Source organism: Chrysochloris asiatica, unplaced genomic scaffold (assembly GCF_000296735.1).
Source record: "Chrysochloris asiatica unplaced genomic scaffold, ChrAsi1.0 scaffold00120, whole genome shotgun sequence".
NCBI classification, from domain to species: Eukaryota; Metazoa; Chordata; class Mammalia; order Afrosoricida; family Chrysochloridae; genus Chrysochloris; species Chrysochloris asiatica.
In genome coordinates, this window is record NW_006408638.1 from 1155039 (window position 1) to 1182246 (window position 27208).

Below are 27208 nucleotides of genomic sequence, written 5' to 3' on the forward strand. Positions count from 1 at the left end.
ACTATGGGTCAGAACTGACTCTATGGCACTTAACAACAACAGCATGTTTAAAGAATCAAATTGGCAACAGGTATCAAGAACCCTAAAAAAAAGTAGGTTATACAAATGTCCAACAACAGAAAAAGTGGTCAGTTGTAGTACATCCGTAATCTACCATAACCTAAAGCACTGGTGTGGCGCTGTGGGTTTAATGCACCAGACTGCAAAGCTATTTGAACTGCAGGTTTGGTGGTTCAAGCTCACCACCTGCTCCTTGGAAACCCTACACAGGGTCACTATGGGTTGGAATTGACTCAACGGCACTTAACAACAATTAAAGCACTGCTAGTCAGAGTGTGGTCTGTGGATCAGCAGTCTTAGCATCATATGGGGGCTTGTTAGAAATGCAGACTATTGGGTCACTGAATCAGAATGTCTGCGAGTGGAGTCTTACAACAAACTTCATAGGTGATATGTGTGTGTAGTCACACTGTTGTAAACATTTAAGAAATGGAGTTCTAAAATAAATTAGTGGGGACAAAGGAAAGAAAAAGACCACAGGACTCACATCCAGCTTGACTGAGGTCCATCTTTGGAAACCCCATAACTTATTATTTTGCTTACACTTAACATTTCCTAATTTTAGTACCTCACTGTTGACAAGTGCCAATTTTTTTAAGAATGATAATTTGTTTAGGAATTGAATACCCTTTTGGTTAATAGTTTATTTTGACAGTGTGTTTGAGAACTATTTTTAGATATTTAACACATCTGGAGAAGATACTAATTTTGAGGATCTGTGTTTTAAATATTAAAGTTGTTTTGATTCTATGATGTTAATTTACTTAAAGCAAGGATATAGTTAAATTTTCAAACTGAGATCATGCAGCTATTTCTGGTATAAAATGTTACTTAAAATTTAAGAGCATATATGAGGCTAAGTTGAAGTATTGTTACCAGGACTCCAATTTATATGTGCATGGGTTTAGTCCAAAAGACTGTGTTAAACATGTCTCTGGGATTAGTGGATGACTGCAGACAGTTCTCAGTTTTACATTTGTCTTAGTGTCTTTAGAACGCCTTCAAAAAAGGTCCAGTCAAAACGGTGGTTTCCAAAGGGTTCTGCTGGACCAATTCAATTCAAGGCAGAGAAATCTACTCAGAAGGTTATGACAGTTATTTTGAGGGGGATTCCATTGGGTAATCTTGACAGATTTTTCTTGAAGGGCACAGGATGATCACAAGGACTTTATTAGGAAGAAGTTTTAAGAAAATTGCGATCTCCATGGGTGAGAAAAAGGGCAGGAAAGTGGCTCTAATGATTTTTTTTTTTTTTTTAACTTTTTCTTTCATCTCAATAATGTACCAGTTCATTCTTCAAGGATAGCAAGAACTGTCCTATGAGAATTTCGTTGGGAAACCTTATCCTAGTCATCTTACAGCCCTGACCTTGCCTCTTCAGGCTTCTTTTTGTTCCCCAAACTTAAAAAAACATTTAAAAAGAATAGGGTTTGAGTTCCTTGAGGATGCCAAAACTGCTGATTTAACATGATTAAAATTGAAGAGTGCAGAATTCTTTGGGAAAGGTTTGGAAAGGTCACAGCATATCACAAGTGTATAGACCTTGATCGAGGATATGTATAGAAACAGTAACTTCACATTTGGCTTGATAATTTTGTTTAATAACAGTTTCTATGATTTTTTAGCAATACTTTTTGACTTATACTTGTACTCCTGAAATTACTGGGAGATTTAAGTTGGACATAAAATTTTTAATTTTTTAAAGGGAAGAGTGAATTAGCAGAAGGTTTCACATTGTTTTGCTCATAAGAAAAATTCCCTGTATTTTGTTTTTTTCCCCTTTGTTGTTGTTGTTGTTGTTAGGTCCATCGAGTCAATACCGACCCATAGCAACCTTATGCGCAGCAGAACGAAACACTGCCCAATCCTGGGCCAACCTCACTTCTGTTGCCATGCTTGAATCCATCGATGCTGCCACTTGGCCAATCCATCTCGCTGGAGGTCTTCCTCTTTTTCTTTGACCCTTCACCTTACCAAACATGATATCCTTCTCCAGCAACTGGTCCCTCCTGACAATATGTCCAAAGTATGAGAGATGAAGTTTGGCCAGCTTGGCCTCCAAGGAGCATTCTGGCTGAACTTCTTCCAAAACAGATCAATAGATTCTTTGGCAGCCCATGGCACTTTCAGTATTCTCCTCCAATACTAAAACTCCAATGCATCAGTTCTTCTACGGTCTTCCTTATTCATTGTTCAGCTTCGCATGCATATGAGATTATTGAAAATACCATGGCTTGGGTCAGGCGCAACTTAGGTCCTCAAGCTGACATCTTTGCTCTTCAGCACTTAAAAAAGGTCTTGTACAGCAGATTTGCCTAATGCAATATGTCATTTGATTTCTTGACTGCTGTTTTCATGACTGTTGATAGTTGATCCAAGAAGAATGACGTCCTTGACAACTTCAGTCTTTTCTCCATTGATAAGAAAGTTGTATGTCTTGATAATTAGAGTGTTTTAAAAAGTGTACATGGCTTAAAATTGAGACAGGTTAATAAAATAACTTGCTATAAAATGCTATCACTGTATTCAAAAACAAAAAATGTACTACTTGAGTTGATTCCATCTCACAGCAACCTAGCATAGGGCTTCCAAGGATGTAAGTCTTTACAAGAGCAGAAAGCATCATCTTTCTCCCACGGTTCATAATCTAATGCTTGTGATGACCATTAATGCAATTTTTAATATTTAGAAAGTATGTTATTATTTGAAGTGAATTTAAAAACAATCTTACCCTAAGTGCATTGTTAATTTGATTTTCACTTAATTGAGAATAATCAACAGGTTTGTAATTAAATCTGTGTATAGCGTAGTGGTTACGAATCGGGCTGCGAACCTTAAGGTCAGCAGTTCGAAACTGCCAGCTGCTCCGCGGGAGAAAGATGAGGCTTTCTACTCCCGTAAAGATTTACACCCTCGGAAACCCTGTACTGGGTTTCGAGATTTGTAGCCTCGAAAACTCTATATAGGATTGTTAAGAATCAAAACTGACTTGATGGTACACAAGGTCGCTATGGGTCGGAACCGACTCGACGGCACTTAACAACAACAACATAGTTAACTTTGTACCTCACTACATTCCCTTTTTAATATCCACAAAACCTTAAGAAAATCTTTTTGGTAACTTTTTTTTTTTTTATCATTCTCTAGACATTCTTTTGTGATCCCCTTCCCCCCTCCCCCTCCCCCAACCCCTTGCTGGTTTTGCAATTGAGATTTGCATAGAAAAGTTTAAACCTTTAACTTATTGTATGAGAGATTATCCCTAAGTATGTAATTTGAAAAGAAATCATAATGATAAAGTAGATCAATCGTACTTTGCCTAAAAGTGAATGAGAGACTGTTGATATTGTTGTGAAGTGCTGTTGAGTCAGTTCCAACTCATAGCAGCCCTTTATGGGGTTTCTGACAGTTCTCTTTTTCAGCCTCCTATTTCAGAATTTTATTAATAGAGTGACATGTCTTGGGTTGGCCTTGGTTTATCATGTGGATCACACAACCATAGAAAGAACAGTGATATATATGTTGTATCACATGAAACCATAATGTATAATATATTATAATCCATACATATGGTGCAAAGAGAATACATGAAATTTTAATATTCCCCTCCCTCATTCTTAGTTTTTTTTTTTTAATCTTAAGTTATTTTAAAAGTTAGGTTTCAACAGTTTTATATTTTTGCTTTCTTTTATTACAGAAAAACCCCACAAAAATTACAAGTCTGTTTTATGTTTTTAATGCTCTTCAATTATGATGATTCAGTTGCCGTCTGAAAAAATGATGTTTAAAGACTGTATTAGAATGACTAACTTTTTAAAAAGTTGGAGTGCAGCTCATCAGAACCCAAAGGGACTAATTATATAATACATCAAACTAAGCTTCCAACTTTGATGTTCATACTTTAAACATGCAATATACTTTAAAGAATGCAACTAGTTTATATTTACTTGTGTATGTATATAACCATGGAGCTATGGTAGCGTAGTGTGTTCTGTGCAGGCCTGTTTAACATTGGGTGGTTCGAATCTACCAGCCACTCCTTGGGAGAAAGATGAGACTTTCTGCTCCCATAGAGATTTGTAGCCTCGAAAACTCTATATAGGATTGTTAAGAATCGAAACTGACTTGATGGTACACAACAATGTATGTAACCATAGTTCTGTATTTGTAACCATAGTATGAAGTGAATATGTTGTTCAGTGCCATGAAGTCAATTCTGACTCATAGCCACCCTATGTGACAGAATAGAATGGCCCCATAGGATTTTCATGGCTGTTATCTTTATAGAAGTAGATTGCCTATGATCTTTCTCACATGGATGTCCTTGGTAGGTTTAAACCACTAGCCTTTTGGTTAGCAGCCATATGCTTAACCACTGCTCTACCCTCCACCCCTTCTTTTATAAGTTAAGGGTGAAATTGCAGCAGATGAGGTTTATAAGAGATAGAAGAACACCAGATACTAAGGATGTGAGTCATTGGAGCAGACTTTTCAGTTTAATACTAACCAATTGAATTACTTTAGTAGAAAGTAACCAAAGGGCCCTAAACATTTATGAAAGCAGTGATATCCCACCCCCAATCCTTTCAGGTCAAAATTTGCATTCTTGAAATGATGAAATATAATACGTGAAGCCCTATTAGAAGGGAGTTGGTAGTAGTTGTTGTTAAGTGCTGTCGGGTCAGTACCAACTTGTAGTGACCCGGTATAGAGTTTTCAAGGAGTGACTGGTGGGTTTGAACTGTCGACCTTGCCGTCCAGTGCATTATCCTGCAGTGCAATACTTGAGTAAAATTCTGTTTCTTACCTTATTTCTTATTTCCTGTGGTGCTGCAGGATAATGCACTGGATCACAAGGTTGGTTTGAACCGCATGGTCAACAGTTCAATGTTCAACAGCCACTCCTCGGAAACCCTACATAGGGGTGCTATGAAATTGGAACCAATCTGATGGCACTTAGTAACAATAACAGAATTTCATGTACACTTCTATGCTTATATCTTCTGAAGTATTTTGGTGTCTTTTGGGGCTAAAACATTACAGCTTGTTGTGTGTTTTAGGTGTATTTAAACTTTGTAAGAAAAATTAAGCAAAACTGGTAGTGTGGCACTGTGGACTAATGTGTTAGGCTGCAAAGTTGTTTGAACTGCAAGGTAGGTGGTTCAAGCTCACCATCTGCTCCTTGGAAACCCTATACAGGGTCGCTATGGGTTGGAATCAACTCGACGGCACTTAACAACAACTCTTATTATTTGCAATTCAGACTTCTGGGCCTTCACATGTTGCTCTGAAAAGATCTTGTATTTTCTGACTAATGAGATTTCACCAGCAACATTAATTCGTCTGTATTTTTCTTTCCAACATATTTTTATAGATCCGTGTCTTACCCAATTTGAGACTTTATAATAGTGTTTGACCTACCCTGAAACACTTGCAGCAGTTAAAACCACTTTTGAAAGGCAAAGCTTTTCTCTATACATCTCCTATACCTGTACCTGCTTTATGTTGCTGTTAAGTGCCATGGAGTTAGCCCTGCTTGTTAATGGAGCATCAAAATAAATGAATGCCATTTTGTTTTGTTTTTAAAATGTAACAACGTAGTTGTTGTAAAGTGCCGTAGAGTCAGTTTCAAGCCATAGAGACCCTATATAGGGTTTTTGAGGAGTGGCTGGTGAACTTGAACCACCTACCTTGTGGTTCAAACCAACCTTACAGTCCATTGCATTAACGCACAGTGCCACACCAGGACTCCTTATTTAATGACAGTGGTGTGTTAAGATTTCAGTGCCCAGTTATGTAGGCTGAAATGAATTATTTCGGCTAACATTTGAGAAGTGTGTAAGGGGCACAGATGATGCAATTTTCACATGCCAAAAGCAGTAAAATTTCTGTTTTATCCTACAGACAAATTTAGCTTTCTTGATGCTATTGCTTTCAGTTTGGGGAGAATATATAGTTTGCTAGATATTGCTGTTGTTAAGTGTTGAGTGGGTTCCGACTATATAGAGTTTCTGAGGAGTGGCTGGGAGCTTGAACTGCCAACCTTGCAATTCAAACCGACTTTGGAGTCCAGCCCATTAGCCTGCAGCACCATACCATATGTATTATATGGTAGCGTTTTGGTTAATGGTATGTTTAATCTGAAAAAGTCAAATAGAACACACATCAGCACACTAAAATAGAGAGTTCAGATGTAAAACACTTTTAATACCACCTGTTATAATGAAAATATTACTCTGAACTAGATTATCATTAAGTATCATTGCTTATTAAACTATAAAATCTGCCAAATCTTGTGTTGTTGTTGTTGTTAGGTGCCATCGAGTCAGTACCGATTCTTAGCACCCCTATGCACAAAGAGAACAAAACATCACCCATTCCTGCGCCATCCTCTCAGTTTTTATTTTACTTGAGCCCATTGCTGCTGCCACTGTGCCAATCGATCTCATTGGGGGTCTTCCTTCTTTTTCGCTGACCCTCCACTTTATCAAACCATGATGTCTTTCTCCAGGAACTGGTCCCCGCTGATGATATGTACAGTGTATGTGAGGCAAAGTCTTGGCCATCCTGGTTCTAAGCAGCATTCTAGCTATATTTCTAACAACACAGATGTTTGTTGTTTTGGTAGTCCATGGGACTGTCAGTATTTTTCTCCAACACCACAACTCAAACATATGAATTATTTTCCATTCTTCTTGTTCATTGTCCAACTTTCACATGCATATGAGGTGATTGAAAACACCGTGGTTTGAGTCAGGCGCACTTTACTCCTCAAACTGTTATCTTTGTTCGTTGAACATTTTTTTATTTTAGTAATTTTTTTTTCCTTAAATGTCTTATTGTGAATTATGTGATAGTTTATATGGGAGAACATTAGTTTTACATTCATTCTATCATATATCGTCTCATTGCCATGGTTACAATCCCCTCCATGCATCATCAACCAACCAAAGGGTATACCCTGCAAGCCTTCCCCCGTATCCCCAAGGTCTTCAGCACACAGTCGCTCTCCCTCTCTGGATCTAAAGTCTCCAGCTGCTCCATCGCTCCACGTCATCATCTCTGCCTCCATTTAGGCATCACTGCTTCTCTGGGTAGGGTCCCCGCTCTTTGCTCTTCTCTCTTGATGGTCCTAGGGACCTCCGCTCCTAGACTGAAAAGTTAATCACTCCCCTCCTTGCTATAAAACATCTACCTTTACATTTCCAACCCTCACAATCAGTCCTGATAACAATTATTCACTATTGTATCACAAGAGCCCCGTCTGCATTTCATTGCATCAGCCCCGCCTAGACAGATTGAATACTACTCACTGGAGATTCTACCTTCCTCCAGGCCCTCTGGATCTAGGTTCCCTCTTGAAAGCTTGTTAAGCCAGTCACTTCTTGCCTTTGTAGCCCCCCATCCCCCATTTTGGGTAGCCAATGTCCAAGTTGCCCATCCCTGTCTACTCTGTGTGTAGAAGGGATGGGAATGATTCTTGCTGTAAGGACTTGTTCCTCTTTTGAGCTACTGCTTCCATAGGTGTGGGTCAAGTTCATCAAATTGTATGAGAATACTTTTTTTTCTTTCTTTCTTGCTTTTCTTCCCTTTTCTTTTTACTTCTGGTTGAGCTCTGATAAGTGGGTATTATCTGCAAGTGTGGGTGTTCTTATGCCCTCTCGTCTTATCAGCTGGTAGCTTCACTCTCCACTCTAGTCCTCTGTGGCTATGTCACTGACTCTGGGCCCAACAGTCCCTAGGTCTTGCCACACTGCTGGCCAACCAGGTCTTCACTCGGGTTCACAGAAGTCTATTGAACATTGTAGGGCTTAGCTCACCACTTCATTGCTGTTTTCCCTCACTTCCCCTTATCGGTGTCTAGCGTGGTCTCCAATCAGAACGTGTATTCCCATTGAGTCTTAGTCTTGGAAGGAGGTTTGCACTGAGGGGACCCCAACCACTTGCCTTGATGTTTCCCTGGGCAAGCAAATTGCCTTGTTGATGTACTGTTCCAGCCGTTTTTAAATTATCTTCAGTAAAATTTTACTTGCATTTGATATTAATGATATTGTTCAGTGATAGCTGCATTCCATTTGCGTCACCTCTCCTTGGAATGGGCACAAATATGGATCTCTTCCAATCAGTTAGCCAGGTTGCTGTCTTCCAAATTTTGTAGCGTAGATGAGTGAGAACATCCTGTGCTTCATCAGTTTGTTGACAAATTTCAGTTTGTATTACATCAAGTTCCAAGATGTCAATTTGTTTATCACAATTCCCAAGTATACCTTGGACTTCTTGTTTGGTTCTTGATCAAATGCTACCTCTTCAAATGATTAAACATTGGCAGTTTGTTTTTGGTACATTTACTCTGTGTATTCCTTCCATCTTTTTTTTAAAAAATTCAACTTCCACGTACTGAATGCCAACTATATGCCAGACACTGTACAAGATGCCAAGGTTCAAACATATATGCATTTATGAACACTCTTTATATTGCAGTAAGTCATAGAATGTGCAAGTGAGTAATCATAAAGTATGAGTATATGAAGCGTTTTGAAAAGCAGACATAAAACAATACTGTTGTAGCCAGTTGGGAGCATAATACCAGATAGTGATTTAATGAACAGAGACTTGAAATGAAGCTTGAGACATAAGATGTTTACTAGATTGAAACACCTGTCAGAATAAAGGGAAAAAAGCATGAATAAAGGTAAAGAGATTAATCTGGTTTGTCAGGAAGTGACTGGGAAGCGCGCACCGTTCTCTGATTGTGTAAATCTGTCTATATTACTCAAGAGAATCTGAGCCTCGTCCTTGAGGACTGCTATGTAGGTAAGTGGTAAAACCACGTCATTTTAGAAAATTCATTGTCGTGGTAGAGAACTCATTGGGCTCATGAGGATACAGACTGGAGACAGGAAGAATGGGTTCTAGAATACCATTCAAATTATCTAGACAAGAGATGCTGGTGTCCTGAGAGAGGGTAGTGGGAAATAAAGGGTGCAGAATCAAGATGTGTGATCTTCCAACAAATATAAAGTAGCTGTAAAGACCCAATACCCCTGCTACTAGGGAAAACTGGTATTCCTTTGAAAATATCAGTAGTAATTTTGGTCAAGAAAAACACCCTAGTAAAATATTAAATATGGGTAACCACTTCAGGCTGTACTCTAGAATCACTGTGGTGAGTGGTACAAGCTATATTCAGCTTGGCACAAAGTCACTCTGTAGAAATTCTTAACAGCATTAGTAAAAATCATATAGCCCTATAGAATGTTAGAAATGTGTTTAATCACAGGTTCACTAGCCCTACAAATATTTCATCTGGATTTCTACATTTGATTTGTTGTCAGCAGTGATGTGTGATATGTCAGTACACAGAAAATTGTCAGTATGAAGTGGGTATGGGTTCTGTATTTCAACATGAGATTTACAAGTTAAGATTATAGTTTTATCCAAAATGTAATATATTTTTTTTCCTTAAATCTGATTTGACTTGATATTTTCTACCTTCTTTTGATGCTTTCTGCATCATTCAATATTTTGCCTATGTAATCCTTCAATACTGCAAGTTGAGACTTGAATTTTTTTTTCAGTTTGGTTTTGTTGGATATCTAAAAATACAAAGATGATAAATGACATATTGTAATGCTTGCCTTCAAATAGCCCAAAGTGCATATATCTTTGTAATTTAATGTGGTAAATGCTGTGCTCAGAGTCCTTTTCTCCCCAGAATCAGAGTCTCTAAGCTTCTTGTTTTAGTAATTTGTTCCTGAAATAGGTTTGTGATGAATGTAAATGGTGAGTGGTGAGTGGTGAGTGGTGAGTCTTAAGAGGACATTAGAGTTTCTGTCAGACTGGAATTTAAGGAGAGTTAATGCCATATATAAAAGTACCTGTGTCATATGCCATATGTTAAAAGGAGTATGACATGGTGTGAGACCTTCTATAGGTAGATTCCTTAAAGGAAGTTGGGCTCTGAGAACAACAGGGAGTTTATGTTGTGGTAGATTCCTAACACTTGTAGAAATCCGTTTTGATTACTGCATTTACCCAGGCAGTTGAATACTTACTACACAAATTGATTATTTGCAGAGCTTAACATGAGAGAGGAATTTTAGTCTTTCATTTATTGAGTTAACAAATATTTTTTTAAGTTCTTATTGCAGAACAGATATTTTGCCAGATGTTTTCATTGAAAACTTTTCCACTTATTTACTAAAAATTGCTATTCAAATGCACATCTAATAGTGAAGGAATCAAAGCTCACTATAGTGGAGAAAGCATTGTCATGTATTCATAAACTTAGGATACTAGTATGAGGCACAGAGGCATTTTCTTCTAAGTCTAATGCTCTTTTGAGATTAGAAATAGAACTCACACCTTGCACTCATTAGCCCAAGTTCTTTGCCTTAACCACAGTGAGGTGGTGGTGGTGTGCCAACTTATAGTGACCCTGTACAGGGTTTCTGAGGCTATAAATCTTTACAGGAGCAGAAAGCCTTCTCTTTCTCCCATGGAACAGCTGACAGTTTCGAACTGCTGACCTTGAGGTTAGCTGCCCAATTCATAACCACTACACTACCAGAGCTCCTTAACCACAGTGAGAGAGACAGGTATTTAATCTCGTAGGAGGAAGCAGTTCTAAGGAGCTTAGACATTCTGTATGCTGTATTGATAACGATTTATGTTTTATAAAGAAACAAAGATAGTTATCACTAAACTTAAAGATTTCCTTCATAAATTAGTACATATTAATTGACGTAGTATGACGTAGTATTTGAAAGATATACTTTACCACAATTTGGGGGATGCTGTTAGATGTTAATTATATTTCCTGATATTCTCAATGCTGATTCTTTTTTACAGACAAAGTGATGACACACCAGAGAAACCTTCAGTAACATATGCAACATATCGGGGCCCCAGGCAAATTAGGAAATACTTAAAGAAACAGACTGCGTTAGAAACTGTGGATCACTTGGATGGAGGAAAGGAAAGTTCTGACCCTGTGGAAAGCGCACACACTGGCCCTGGAAGTGAGGCTGGAGCAGTGGTAGCTCCAAAAACATCATCATCAACTAGCACAGACCCATCTCTGAAAGGACATTTTCTTGGAGGCCTGTTAGAGGACTCTGATTGTAGAAAAATAAATGTGAGCACAGAAAGCCATCCAACAAACAACTCAGAACTGCAAAACAGTGCTGCTTCTAAGGATGTTTTTAATAAAACTGATCCTGGGGGACTTGAGAGAAGTAGGTCATCCCCTTCTCTGATGAACTCCAACTCCGCTCTTGGAGAAAATGATTCACAGCGGCCTCTGAGTTGTGTACCAGTTTCTCAGACTGACAGAAATTTGGTATGTTCAGCTTTGTTTACAGGAAGTAACAACAGCAGTGCTCCTTGCAATCCAGATTTTCAGAGGAGAACTATGACAGAAAACACAGTAAAAGAAAGCACTTGTTTGCCAAATAATAGGACATTGGTGCAAAGAGGAGGGCCTGTCAAACTTCAGAGCCCTGCTGCTTCTGACCTCGCTTGTGGTAAAGCTGATGGGAGTGACACTACCAAACAGGAAAGTGCAAATTTGCCAAGTCCAAAGGTATCAATTAGGCACGAAACTCTGCAGTTGCCAGACAGTAAGTGTTCTGACACACAACCCATAGATAACTCATTAAAGCTGGCTGCCCATCACACTGGTACCATTGCTTTCCAGAGACATGTTGTGACAGACCCAGAATGTGTAAATGAAAGAAAGCAGTCTGCTGCTCGAGACTCTCAAATACATTCAGCTGTTACAGAAGTCAAGCAAGAAACAGAAAGCTCTTCACCTGTGGAACACACAACTTCAAGTACTACGAATGCTCTAAAAAGTAGAAACGAGTCATTACCCAAAGACACTGACCAGTTTGCAACAGAAACCAAAAAGCTTGCCATTAGGCCTTGTGACACAACTCCTCAAATTATTAGAATAAATCAAAAGGACTTGGCCTCTTTAAAATGTACCAGTGAATCAGCAGTTGTAGCATGCTCAGAAAATAAATTAGCACCTGAACTGAGTTTTAAAGTGAATAGAAATCACATTTCAGAACCACCTTTTGTCTCTGAGAATCCTCAACAAGCCAAAGTATCAATGGATGCTAAAACATCTCATACCCTTGACTGTAAGAAGTTAAATTTCAATACTTCACCCCCTACCTCTGTTTCTGGTGTTGGCATGCTTGGCAAGTTGGAGATGCCTGTTTTAAAGGATAAAGGTACTGTGCTCATTGAAACAGGGGGTGTCAATAGTACTGGTGTTTCTTGTCAATGTCAGGACAAAAATGTGGCAAATTGTGTTGAAACTGCAGATGGAACGAGGCCTCCTTCTTCACTCCACCTTAAGCACACACCTTCAAGTTTTGAATCCAGGGACGTTTTCCCTGATAGTAAAGAATACCAGGTTTCACTCGATCCTGAAAGCAGTGATGTCCTCTTAACAGGAGCAGGCCTGTTGAGCTCTGAGTCTGGAAGCCGCTCTAAGAACCACAGTTCAGTTTCATCTCAAAGGCCTAATAAAGCGAAGCGAACTCCTTCCGACACTAAAGTAAATAAGAGCACTTTGCATAAGTCTGGTTCTTTTTCCTTGGAAGCCAAAGCTGATACATTTGCTCAGATGTTACCAAAAGCTGAAGTAGATTGTCAGAATGGTGTTCCTGTTGAATCATGTTCTAGAAGAAGAAAAACTATACCCCTACCCAAAAATTCTGTTTCTCAAACTGATCCCAGAATGATTTCTCAGAGTAAAATTTCTTCTTCTACATCTGAAATAACAGATGTCCCAGCAAAGCCAATTTTGTCAGAATTGCCTTCTTTAGATAACAGTGTTCAGTCCTTAGATGATGAGATGAAAGAGAAATGTTTAGATTTTGACTATAGACAGAATTACCAAGCTGAGGTTTTTACTCCTGCCACCAACTCCCAAGATAAACAGGAGACAAAGGTGGAAGCATTTGGTGATCCTCTTCTTCTCCCATTACTTCCTGTTCATGATGGAAAAATCACTAGGCAACTGTTACACAGTCATGAAACTGAACCTTACATGGTTTGTGAGCCTTTAGAGACTCATGGGACCAAAAGTTTTCCAGCTGCTTCTGGACTCTCAGAAATGGCAGAACTCAGCTTAACTAATATCTCTCCAAAATTCCAAGAAACTGACAGCATAAAAGTAAATTCACCTTTTCTGAGTTCTGATGTCAGTTTGGGAAAAAATGCCTCTGCAGCTGCAGATTCAAGCTGGCTTAATGTCCCTTCTGTGCAGAGATCAGAACAGAAAGCCTCATCTCACAGAGCGAAAGAGAGTGCTCCTTTCCTAAGGGGTTGTATTGATGATGTGTCGTCTTTGTCTGGTAACTCAGAAGAAGTTAACATGGTTACAGGTTCATGTAATCTAAAAAATAATAACTCTCAAAAAGTTACCATAGGTCTCACACATGAAGGTGTCCCCTTAACTAACCTGCTGTCCCCTGATATCTCTTATTTGGAATGTGAAACATCTATCCCAACAGGGGCAGAAGTGACCCCACTTCGGGAACCTTTTGGGGTTCATCCTGGGAAAGGATCTCTTGAGTTCCCAGCTGCTGCCCAGTTTGACAATCCCATGGAAGCAGAGGCTGCAGCAGTTGCTGGGGTTTCAGTGTCAGTTAACAGCTCAGGACAGCAGTGTTCTGAAGCATCTGCTGAGCATATAGAAGCAAGGAGAAGAGCACATGACCAACTTTTGGACTCTAAAAGTGGCTTACTTAAAAAGGCTGATACTTTAATTGCTGAGATCTTTAACACTGTCAGAGAAGAACTGAAGTCTAAACCTACAGTTGGCATTCACGAAGGACCTATAGCCACAAGTAGTATAATGAATCCAGGCACTCTGAAAGAAGACATCCCTGAGAAAAACACGTCAGAAGAGGTGATACCAACAGGAATCCTACTGGCAGATCATTTGGAGGAGCAGGACATGGAAAACACATCAGAAAGCAAAGGGGAAGAAAAGGCCAGTGTTTTGCTTAAAGTTGGTGAGAAGAGTCTTCTTTTTGATTCTGATAGAATGGATGTGTCTTGTTTGTTAGAAGATCAAGCTAGGGAGTTAGTTGATGAGATTATTTATTCAGCCCAAGAGAATTTGATACATGATGCTTTTGAAGATACTGAGAATATCTGGGATTCTGAACTTCAGGCTAGTACTTCAAAAATTCTAAACAGTGATGATATTAAATCACATGATAGAGTTAGGGAGTTCCTGGTATCAGAGCAGGCAGTAAACCAAAGCACACATGAAATGAATGAAAAGAAAATTTTAAGTAGATTCTTCTCTGTAAATAACTTACTTAGTAGCACAGAGTCAATTAAAGGAAGAGAAATTGTTCTCTACCAGAAATCCCTATTTTCTCAAAGTGGAGTAGGGTGTTCTGATAGTATAAATTTGCAGGAATCAGATACTGCTTTACTAGCTGAAGACATGCCTCATGAAGAGTTAGATGATGGAATAAAAACAAAAACACATTTACTGCTCGAAGATGACTGTAAACAGAAAATTGAAACAGAGTGTGTGGATAATCACAAAACTGGGACAGACAAAAGGACTCTTTTATTAAATTTCAAATGGCCTCCATTCGTGAATGATGATATCCATGCACCTGGTACATCCAAGAGCAGCTTATCTGATAGTCTAGTGTGTATATCTGAAAAAAGCTTGCCAGGACACAGTAGTAAAAGCACACCCCTTTCCCTGTCAGATATGGGAAAAGTACACAAAAAGGATACTGAAGTAAACAAAGGAAAAATGGAATTTATGCCTTCTATGTTAGAAATGGGGGAAGCAAGCACAAGGGATGTTGAATTGGATAGTAAGAAATTTGAGGCAGCTCTTCCTATGTTAGGAATGGGAAAAGCACAAAAAAAGGAGACTGAATTGGATAGCACAAAAATTGAGCCAAGAGCTGATATTTTTAACATGGGAGAAGTATGCCAAATGGGTGCTGAGAAGTATATTGAAAAAAATGAGGGATTAAATGAGGGATTATCTGTCATTTTAGGGATGGAAAATGTTTATAAGATGAAGGATAATGAAGGGGATATTGGCAAAACTGAAGTAATGCCTGTTATGTCTGAGGCGAAAAATATCTATCAGAAACATGCTGAGGGGATTACTGGGAAAACTGAAGTGATACCTGATGTACTGGAAATGGAAAATATTTGCCAAAAGGATGCTGAAGGGGATATTGTAAAGACTGAGGTGATTCCTGTTCCTTTAGAAATGGAAATAATATACCAAAAACATGCAGAAGGGGATATTGGCAAGACTGAAATATTACCTGTTATGCCAGAAGTAGAAAGTACCTACCAAAAAAATGCTGAGATTATTGAAAATGCTGAAGTGATATCTGTTAAATTAGAAATGGAAGATATTTGCCAAACGGATTCTGAAGGGGATAATGACAAGACCAAAGTGGCACCTGTTAAGTCAGAAGTGGAAAATATCAACCAAAAAGATGCTGCGAGGATTACTGAAAAAACTGAGGTGATGACTGTTCCATTGGAAATGGGAAGTGTTTTCCAAAAGGATGCCGAAGAAGCTATTATTGTAAGGACTGAGGAGACACCTGTTATATTAGAAATAAAAGATACTTACCCACAGGATGCTGCAGGAGATAGTGGCAAAACTGAGGTGACTCCTGTTGTGCTAGACATGAAAAACACTTACCAGAAGAATGCTGAAGGTTTAACTAGGAATACTGAACTGTTGTTACCTTTTATGTTAGATGTGAAAGAAGCACACAAGAAGGCACCACCTGTCTCTGCCTGTTCAGGAATGGAAAATACATGCAAAGAAGATGTTAAAGAGACTTTTGGAACAACTGTGTCCACGCTTCCTATGACAGAAATAGAGAGAAGATCTCCAGAAGATTCTGATGGAAATAGTGAGAAACACGAAGTGTTATCTACAAGGTCAGACATTGAGAAAGTATATGGAACAGGTCTGGATTTAACCTTGTCACAAGCAGAGGCCATGCTTCCTTCTGAACTTGAACCTGAAAAAGTACCACAAGTGTATCCTGAAGTGATTGTTGGAGAAATGGAGGAAGAGCCCTCTGGAATAAAGGGAAGCTTAATAGCGTGTGACAGTGGATACAGATCACATTTCAGAGGCTATGAATCACCTACATTAAGCAAGGATTATGAAGGCTACCCAGCCTTAGCAGTACCTGATTTTCAACCTGGGGATACTGTGGTAAGTCTGGACAAAAGAATGTCTGTTACTGCCGTATGTAACAAAAAGACAGATCTGGACTGTAGCAGTGAAAAAGAACACTCTAACTTAGCCTTTGTTTCTCAGGATGAACAAGAAAATCCATCTTTTACTATATTATATGAAGAGCCCCTTCAAGATGAGGACAAGTATGCTTCTGCAGAAGTAAAAAGAACACATTCTCTCTTATTTCCTGACACATCCCTTGACAGCATGCCTGCTCTGGCATGTGAAAGATCTGAGAGTAGAACTGACCTTGTCCATCATTTTGAAAAGGATACTAAACTGGGTGAGACTTTTGATAGTGATCATTCAGAAATGTTCTTATCAGTGGAGGCCAAACGGTACAAAATTTATCCCTTAGCTTTGTCTCCCATCTATGAGGATGACAGTTCTCAGGAGGACATTCTATCCAGTGAGGTCTCACCTGGGCACCATGGCTCCACAAAATCAAGAGAGAGTACAAATCAGCCGTCTTCTGTTTTATCACTTCTCCAGTCAGTTTCAGAACGTCTAAAGATGAATTTTGATGAGGATGGACAGGAGACGGGGAGGGAAGGAGAAGAGGAGGAGGAAGAGGGAGAACTAGTGCATAAAGGAAATCTGAGATCTCGCAGGAGAGAACACATTACCTTCCAGTTGCCGGATTCTCCAATTACATTTTCCCCTGACGATGACCAGGAAAGGACTGGAATTTCTAAGAATTCATATGCAATGGCAAATGAACCTACTACCTCAAATCTGCAAATTGGTCTGTGGCCAGAAAAAGCCTCGTTTCTACAAAAATCAGACCTTACTTCTAAACTACATTCTTCTTTAAAAAGTGCCTATCATCAATATCTGCAGACTTCCAAAACCCATTCCTCGGAAAAAGGAGCCAGATTTGGTGGAAATTTTCAGGAACCAGTATCAAAGAGTTCCCATGTTCAAGACAGCTCAGCCAGATTAACCTTATTCACAGAGGTAAGTTATTTTGATTATTCACTAGTAAGTAAAGCTTTAGATCATGAAATGATCTAAAAGTTTATTAAGAAAACCAGTGTTTTGAAGTTGTAAAAAATTTGTTTTAAAACAGGTCAGCATTATTTTTTAACTGACGTGGTTAATAACTCATGTATTTTAGTTGGACTCTTACAATGAGAAAAAAACGCTAAATCAGAATTTCAGAGGTGCAAAAGAAAAGCAACTTATTGTCTAGTTCTGGGCTGGTCATTATTTTTCAAACTAACTGAAGTGACAACATTCTGAATTTATTAAGGTACTCTAGATGAAGAAATCGTTGCTTTTCATGTAGCCTCATGAATATATTTCTGTTGAGTAAAATTAAGTAATGATGTGACAAAAACTCCTCAGTTGAATTGCTCATGTTTTTCTTCATATGTAGCAGGACAGTGAAGAGCCAGATTCACAGATAAGAGCTGGAAACATAGCAGGAAATCGTTTTTGAAATTCAGTAACATTTGTTTTTCTTTTAAACAACTAATGTAAAAACAGAAAAATGTGAGCATGTGAGACTTTCCTTTCTGGCATTCCCAAGATCGTGGAACTTTCTCTGGGAATCTCATGAATTGTACCTTTATCTGGAAAAGCCTAAGGAGCAAATAATAATACTTCAATACCAAGTATTTGTAAAGGAAAGTCACTTTAAAAGAAATGAGGGGGGTTTGAAAAATGTTTCTTAAGTGGTTCTCCCAAACAGCCCACTGCTGCTGTCAAGTCATTTCCGACTCAGAGCAGCCCTATCGGACTGAGGACTGAGTAGACCTGCCCCATAGGGTTTCCAAGGATGGCATCTTTCCAGAAGCAGACTGCCGTATCTTTCTCCCACTTAAGCAGCTGAAGGGTTCAAACTGTCGACCTTTTTGTTCACAGCCAAGAGCTTTAACCACTGTACCACCATGGCTACTGAAGGGTTCTACATTGCCTGTTAAATCAAGTGGAACCGTTTCAGTCTGTATTGTAAGGCCCTCTATGTTTTGTTTTTGTTTTGTTTTTTTTCTAATCTTGTCTCCCTATGCTTTGGTTATATACCGCATGTTTCCTACCACCATACTTTTTCTCAAGATGATTCTCTTCTGGAATTTGTTTTCTCTCCTACCCCCACTTGGTGTTGCTACGTATTTTAAATTATTGAATTCCTGTTTTTCCAGATCCTCTCAATACCACTGCTTTAAGGAAGCCTCTTCAGAATCTCGCTGTTTTCCCTACACCTCCACATGAGAACCATCCCTTTGACTCTCCATAGCCTGCCATTTTGTGTATATTTTGTCTGTGGATTTACCTTAGTCTTCTACTTAGAAGAGTCATGAGTGACTCATGTGCTTCCGCCTTCTAATCTTTCTGCTCTTTGAGATCAATAACACATTATTTCCCTTGTAGTGCCTATAAAGGAGTTCCTGGTATGGCTTTGTGAGATAAAAACACTGGACTGCAAGGTCAGCTTGAACCCCAGGTTTGGTGGTTCAAACTCATTAGCTGTTCTTCAGAAACCATATGCTGTTGTTGTTGGGTTTTAGTGCCATCAAATCATTTCTGACCCATAGCGATCCTGTTTAGGGTTTCTGAGAAGCAGCTGGTGAGTTTGAACCACCAACCTTGTGGTTCAAAACAACTTTACAGTCCAGCTCATTGACCCACGATATCACACCAGGACTCCCTAGAAACCCTTTAGAGAATAGTTATGAGTTGGAACCAATTCAACAGCACTTAACAAGAAGAGCCTAGGGAAGTATCTTGTCCCTAACAGCCATTAAGTAAAGATGTGATACATTGGATTAGTGATCGCTAAAGAAGTGAACTATCTTTCCATTGATGATCCCTAAGGTTTACTTCTTCCACTTTTATAATTTCAGAATGTTGACACGGAAACTCTGAGGTGTATCCCAAGACCTGGAAAGGTAAGCATAAGATTGTCAGGTATACAAAGATGAAATAGGAAAAATAGTTGCTGTTAGGCAATTTTAACTGATTTAGAAAATTCTGAAAGATTTAGCATCTTAAGTAATCATTTGCTTTTTATGTATTTAGGATATTTTCTATGTTCTAGAACATTTTGGAATTAAAAATGCATTTTTAAAATTTATTGTTGTGCCTACTCACTGTATGTTGCAGATGGTTATCTATGATCTTCATGGACGTAAATATAAACAAGAAATCTATGGTAATATTCCTGATGCTACATCATGGTCCTTTCCAAGTGGGGTACTGATAAAAGTTGTAAGGGGCTGGTAAGAAATCTCTTAAATTTTTATTGTATATTTTCTGAAATTAAGTATGTTTAGGTTTTTTGCTTTCTGTTGTGTCTTTATTAATGGCACATTTCCTTTGCCTTAGTTTTTGACTATTTTGAAACATCAGTATTATATAACTTACTAGGTAATATTTTGAAACATCATCAGTATTTTATAACTTAATTGTTTTCTTTATTTTCTGTGACAGAAAATATAGGCTGTTTGTAGTGCTTAGAGCCAGCAGTAAGTAAAAAGACGTTATATACAATCGATACCATTCCGGAACAGTGTTATTATCAGGATAACTTTGGCAGCAGACTGTTTTTCCATGGTCTCATTTTGTGAACTGTGTATAAAATGGAGTTGAAGGCGGCACAGCATTGAAAACTAGTTCAAAATAGTGGGCTGCTAAGGAATGTCAAGGCCACATAGTTAAAGTCATTTGTATGGCCGACATGTTCAGAGACTGAAAGATGCTTTGTGTGGCATGAAAATGAGGGGAACCTTTGTTTCTTATTATGGATCAGGTTCCATGGACTTGGAGGGACCAGGATTTCTTTGTCTAGTTTTTTGTTACCCACTGATCAGTACTCATGTAAGCAGAATGGTATAGTGTAGTCTTCCTATCATAGAATGGGATGTTTGTTCTATATAATCCAGAAACAGGAAAAGTAAGGGTACAAGTGTTAATTTCTAGGAGTTAACCTATCATTTTTAACATAATATGTACAGCTTTGTGTATGTAAAAAATATAAAGTACATATCTAAATATAGCTGAAGACATGTTATTAAGAAGCATTTTTATTTCCAAGTTCTGTTCACTTTTTTCTGTGACATTTGTCTGTACTTAAATTAGCACATATCCTTGTTTAAAAAATAGTGTCTGTGCTAACAATTTTAAAGCCAAGCTTTAAACACTTAAGTTGATAAGATGGTATGAATTACTAGGTATCATTTGTTTTTTGTCTTATTTCTTAGGAAAATAATTTAAACTGATCATGGCTTTTGTATTTCTTTAGCTGGATTTTATACGAAAAACCACATTTTCAAGGTCAGAAATGTGTGTTAGAAGAAGGGGAAAAGGTATTAAACCGTGACTGGCTTCTTCAGAACAGAAAACATCCACAAAGAAACTTTGTATTGGGTTCTATCAAACGTGTCTTAAAGGTACCAGAACCATTGTCTTTTTCTTGTGTTTTTTTAAAATTTTTAATTATTTAAGTTTGGTTTAGTTTGTCATGTAGTAAAGCCTAACGGTGCTTAGAAATGTCATTTTATTAGTTTATTATGTTGATGATATTCTTTTGAGTTAATACATATAAAGTATTAAATAAAAACTTAAATTTTTTTATACTTAAAATTTAAAATAATTGGCCCATTATTATTTTCCATAGTAAAACTATAGATTATGTACTGTATATATTTGTTGTTTTTGTTGTTGCTAAAGTGCCATAGAATCGTTTCCAACTCATAGTGACCCAGTATAGGGTTTCCAAGGAGCTTCTGGTGAGTTTGAACCACCAGTCTTGCGGTTCAAACTAACCGTGTGATAGAGTGCTTATCTTACCGTGCCACGCCAGGACTCCATATATATTTATGTGTGTGTGTGTGTGTATGTATGTATATGTACATATAGATGTGTATGTATATGTGTAAATAAATAATACAGGGTGCATAATAACCAGGAGTATGTGGCAAACAACCTACTAAAATGAGGAAGGTCTTCCATTATAATAAAAATGTGTCAGAAATGCTATGGTGATACAGAGGAATGAGTGTTGGGGGGAGTTAGTGTGAAATTGCTTAAGGTCTAGGAGAACTCACATTACTTTATGAAATGAGACATGCATTACAGGTCCTTGTGAGAACATGGGGGGGGGTGGGACATTCATCTACCTCACCTGAAAAAGCTGATCCCTGATTGGAATAAACAGAAGTTAGGCAGCATGAAAGAGGTGAGAAGAGCTCTTAGCAGAGTCACTTTTGTATACAGAGGTGGGTGTATGGAGGTGTGTCTGTGCACTGCAAGGAGATGAAGGCTGGAGAGTCAAGGATAGTGTCCATTTTCATGGAACGTATGAATGGCTAGCAATTCAGTTCAGTAAATGACATTTGAGTGCATACCTTAGTTAGCTAACTCAGAAATTCCTTTTGATGATTAGTTTGTAGGTATAATCTTCTAAGATTTCTATAATCTGTGGTTTTGTGCCTTCCCTGTGAATGTTGGGCACTGTGCCAGGCCTATCGGGAAAAAAAAGTGTCAGACAATCACCTCCCATACCACGTAGAAACCAAACAACAATAAAATCAAACAAAAACTCAATCTGGCAAGCGAAGCACTCAACTTTTCAATGGATATTTGCATACCAGCCATGTTTGCTTTAGAGTATATTGTAAGAATAAATAAGCAATGTTTGCCATTTTTCCTTCTTTCATTGTTCTTGGAGTCTTTTCTGTATGTTGTTAGCGTGTTAGTGCCCACTTGTCTTGAACTGGCTAGCAACTTTGAGTGAGGAAGGAAAATAAAACCATTTAGCATTGAATGGAAAAGACATTAGCATTGTTCTGAATATTTTACAACGTAATAATCAAATATCAAACTGCTTCCTCTCTCCAACTTTTTCAGAATTTTGCCTACTGATGAGAGTTTCATTTTCATGGTGGTGGTTTCCATTCTAAATTCATCTAGGTATAACCCAGTTGTATCTTGTTTTATCATCTTAGGCTGTACCTTTTTTAATAAGCTGAGAAGTCTGCTGTTACATTAGTGACTACAGGCATTTTTTTATATAAGGTGGAAATATGAAATTCATGTTTTGTTTTTCTCACTGTAATTCCTCCCTTCTGTTTTTCCCCCATCTAGTGGTTTTTATTAGAGAAAGTAGACTTGAAATTGGGTAAGTGCAATTGTAGCTCAGTGGTAGAAGTCTTTTCTTCCATTCAGGAGACTCAGGTTTCACTTCGTGACCCATGTGTCTTGTGCACAGCTCCTCTGTTAGTGGAGGCTTGCATGTTGCTGTGATGCTGACCAGGGATCAGCAGAACTTCAGACTAAGACAGACCAGAAAGAAAAGCCTGGTTCCAAAAATCATCCAGTGAAAATCTCATGGATTACAATGATACTATCCACAAGCAACTTGGGGAAGGCATCAGACACCCAACATGTTTTGTTTCTTTGTACTTGGGGTTGCCATCAGTTGCGGGCCATCTCGACAGCAGCCTACAACAATGAATTGGATAAGGACTTGAATATACTTGTTAGTTTGATAGTTGGTATTGAGCAAATAAATTAGTTTTGGGCTTCTACTTATCTTTGAAAATGAGAATATTAGTAATACCTATCTTCCAGAGTTTTATGTAAAGTAAACAAAATTACGCAGAGACTGTCACCCCTTTTTTTAGAACCCAAGATGAACTGTTTTACATCTATCTCATTCTGTTATGTATGTAGATGTTTGTTTAGATATAATGGAAATGAAATGGTATTTTGCAGAACAGTGTATCTTCTTAAGATCACGTGCAATGCTCTGCTATTTTCTATTCTAGTTATTTTCCCATGGCAGTTTTCATCAAGACCTATTTCTTTTTGGCAGGTAGCACACTTAATCGTTAAATACGTTTAAGCCATGCATAGGTGGCTGCATGATTGCAGCATTGATAAACTAGATAACCAGTTGAACTAGAAACCAGCTAACAAGTAACTGTCTAAATATGTAAAATGTAACTTGTGCTTAGGTCATCCTTTGTTTTGATCACCTTCTTGGGGGAAAATAAACCTGCGGCTCACAATGGAAATATATTAAGACTAAATCTTGTGATAATTCATTCCCAGAGGTTTCTTTAGCTGGATTAAACCTCCAACTGCATGGCAAGCCCAAGTTTGGGTCCTCCAGCATTCATGTTCTTCCTGTCTACCAGAGTAGACAGTATAAGCTTCACACCAGGCCGCAGAGTCTTGAGTATAGCCTATCCCAATTAAACTAAGGGTTGTTGAATTTTGCAGAACGGAAGTGGTAGGATCCAATTCATATTTACCAGTAGTGCCAAACTGAATGCAATTGGTGCCTGATGTCCATGCAAGGCTTACTAAGATGGACACATATTTCCTGATAAATTGATCCTCCATAACTTTAAGTCCCCAGTCCTGTAGCCCACTGCAAAATTTTCCCTTGGTACTCTTTGATTTGCCATTGTTTAAAGCCCCCCGAGTAACCAGCAAGCTAGCCCTTCCAACCAGGCAGCAGAATCATGGATTGCAGGTCCAGCAAAATCAAAGTCAACATCACAACCAAGGTTTATACATTCCCTCTCATAAGAAGACTTGGTTTGACCACTTTTCTTCCCCATGTTTGGTGACATAGTGATGTCAATTTTCAAATCTTGACAACTGTGAATTTGAATTGTAATTTACATCCCAGAGTGTTATTAGTGAAAGTCAGACTGTATTCACACCATTTATATCTGGTCTCCAAGGTTTCAGTAATTGTATCGATGTCTGTATTTGATGAATTGGATATTGAGAATTCAACACCGCTGCATGACTTTGTTTATATCCAGTTTCACCAACCCCAAACCTTCATATCCTTTGTTGAAAATATCCCTGGCAGGTTTGCCAAGGTTAACATATGATGGAAGAGTGCACATTGACCTCACACCACTCTGCCCAATGGTCGCCATGGTGAGGCAACAGGAAGGGGTATTTTGGTGGTCTCCTGAGGGGTGCTGCCCGTGCCACTCTGCTTACAGCTGAGGCTGTTTGGCTCCTGCAAAATTGGGCTACAGCTGCTATAGCTAGAGGCAAAAATAGAGGAGACCTCTATTCTAGTCGTGTGTTTTTATTTTTTAAAGCTATTTACTAAATTGATTTAAAGACCCATTAGTGATTTGCAAATAAAATTTTGAAAAATACTGAGGTGACCTAGTGCATGTAAAACATGTACCTCAAAACCAAACACATAAGAAGTCTTCAATAATCCTGTTTTCAGAACATTATTATTCACATGAACTATGAGACTGAAGGGTCAGAGAATTCTTTTTCTTAGGATAATCCATTTTGATGTAAACAATTATAGTTAGTTGTGCTTGAATGAAGAAGAGCAAGTGTATAGATTTCTCTTTTAAGAATTTATACTAAAAATCTTGCTTTGGAAAATTACTTTGTGAAATATTTTAAGATACTATGTCACTTGTAAATCTTGGCATTGATTATGATTATAGATTGATTCATGTAAAATATGTTGAGACTTTACTTTGATTAGGAAATTTGCTTCTACAACACGTCATGTTTTATATCATTTGTGGGAGCTTATGGTTTTCTACAGTGTGTATATTTCTCCTTTCATACTAAGGTCTTTTATATAAACAATGCTTGCATATCTCATTTAGGAAACAAATTCGGTAAAATTTGCATAGATGCTGCATGTCTTTGTTTTTCAAATTTCTCTCTGTCACCTATTGTTCTGACTGTATTATTTTTATGACACTCTTATCTTATTATAGATATAATTCTGTCTGGTATTGCCTAATCCTTGCCTCCAGAAAAGGTTTTTAATGCTAATGATTCTCTTTTATTAGGATCTTATGTACCATTATATCACTTTGTACTCCAACCTCCCAATAATTTTGAATAACTAGCTGACAATGCCACTTGCTATGCTACATTAAGGGCAACATATTTTATCTCTCATCTTCCCTACAACCATATTTTTTTTGTTGTATGAATTCTACTTTAAAATTTCTTGGCTTTAATACTTTATTTAAGACATCCTTAGCTTGTTCTTTATCTAATACCTACTGCAATGCTTTAACAATAATGTGTCAGTTGCATACGTTTTGATTTTGAATTTTCTTACTTTCTTTTCTGAGGTATTTTTCATATGGTATTTCATTGGAATGCCACTGTTTTACTTAGAATGTAAGTAATATGCTTTCCTGTCAGTGTAATAATATAGACAAGAACATGTTTTCATTTGTCTTGCCTTCTTGAAGATGGAGAACAGAATTTAGGCTTGAATAATAAAGACATAGATGCTGTTTGTCTTATTCAGTGTTGTATCTCCGTGGCTTAGTGCACTACCTGACACATAGTCAATCCCCATAAATATTTGCGAAGTGAGTGAATGAACAGGAAACGTTGAGCTATTGGAATGTGTTTGTCCTGTGATATACATGAGCTATGCCATTTCTATTGTTTGGTTGTTCATTTACACATTCAAAAAGTTTACTTGGATAACTACTATGAACCAGATATTATCCTACGTACTGAGAATCCAGAGTGAACAATGACAGTAAGTTTCCCCAGTTTTCATTGAATTTGTGTTTCAGGGGGAATACAGAATAGATTTGTGGAGCTGTAGGAGAAGCACCAGACTGCTCATCACAAGGTCAACAGTTCAAACCCACTAGGTGCTCCTCGGAAAACTTATAAAGGGTTGCTATGAGTCAGAACTGACTCAGTAACACTAAATGACAGCTTAATGTCAAGAAGTGATATGCACAAAGGGTAAAATGTAAGTAAGGGTAAGAGGATAAGAGAATGGCAGAGAGCGCTCATTGGATAGGTTTGCCTTGGAAGGCCTCTATGGCTTGACATTTGCAGAGTTATTGAAGATAGGTACCAAGTCAGTTGCTTATCTGGGGTAACAGATAAGAACAGCAGGTGCAAAGCTCTGAGATAGATTTGTGACTGGCTTGTTTGGACCAGCAAGAAAGCTGGTGTTGGAAGGGAATGATAAAGGGCAGAATTAAGATCCAAGAGATGATCAAGGACTAGACCTTTTGCCACATGAAGGGTTTTAGATTTTTTTTTTCCCCCTGCAAAAAAAGTAGCCATGACTGTGTTGGTCTGCATGTGAGTGGAAGGTGGGGAAAAGTCAGTAATGAAGATACGGGCTGAGTTTGACCACGTTCCATAGACTCCTGTTGACCTTGAGATGAGAGGCAGAAGAGGAAGGGCTGGTTGGTCTGAAGTTTGGGGAGACTTGGGAATTCTTGAGCACATGGACGTTGACCTAGCCACGGAGGGCTAGAGCTAAGAGTGAAGTGTCCAGTTGATAGGAAGTTGGGGGAGATGTATATGAGCTCTCAAACTTGCAGATAGTACCCATTTGACTGAGTTTCAATGGCTTGATGACCAGAGTTCAACCAGAGTAAGATAAAGAAATCTGATAAAGGGAAGCAATTGTGCATTGCTACAATTTGATGAATTTGACCTATACTTATGGATTGAATGTAGTAGCTCAAAATACCAACTGAGGGGGAAGGAATCTTCACATTAAGGATCAAGCCTATCCCCTCAGTATACAGGGTTGATAGGGATGAGCAACTTAGACATTGGCTACCTAAAACGGGGGCACTATAAAGTATGCAGGGGAAGGTAGAATCCCCTTTGAATAATTTTAATCTTATCTGTATGGGGATGGAGATAGGATTCTTTTGAATCAATAGTGAGTAACTGTTATCATGACTAATTGCAATTGTCACAGCTAAAGATTAGGCGTTCTGTAATATAAATGGGGGAATAGTTAATCTTACATTCCAGGAACCGTATAACCTAGCACTATCAAGAGAGAAGAACATGAGCATAACATGGAAATCTAACCGGAGAAGCAGGGACACGAGAGATGAAGGCAGAGGTGATGGCATGGAGAGA

At 38.2% G+C, this 27208-nt stretch overlaps 1 protein-coding gene and 1 pseudogene across 1 annotated transcript in view; one reads left to right on the forward strand and one right to left on the reverse strand.

The window, feature by feature from the left end:
- LOC102821967 overlaps positions 1-27208 on the forward strand; it is a 178795-nt gene that overhangs the window by 60118 nt on the left and 91469 nt on the right. The window contains exons 4-9 of the mRNA XM_006868594.1: positions 10912-15214; positions 15284-15626; positions 15702-17290; positions 19180-19224; positions 19439-19554; positions 20577-20724. Of these exons, the coding sequence (XP_006868656.1) occupies positions 10912-15214; positions 15284-15626; positions 15702-17290; positions 19180-19224; positions 19439-19554; positions 20577-20724 (6544 nt within the window). The remainder of the gene's footprint in view (positions 1-10911; positions 15215-15283; positions 15627-15701; positions 17291-19179; positions 19225-19438; positions 19555-20576; positions 20725-27208) is intronic.
- On the reverse strand, positions 23407-24234 carry LOC102838991 (annotated as a pseudogene).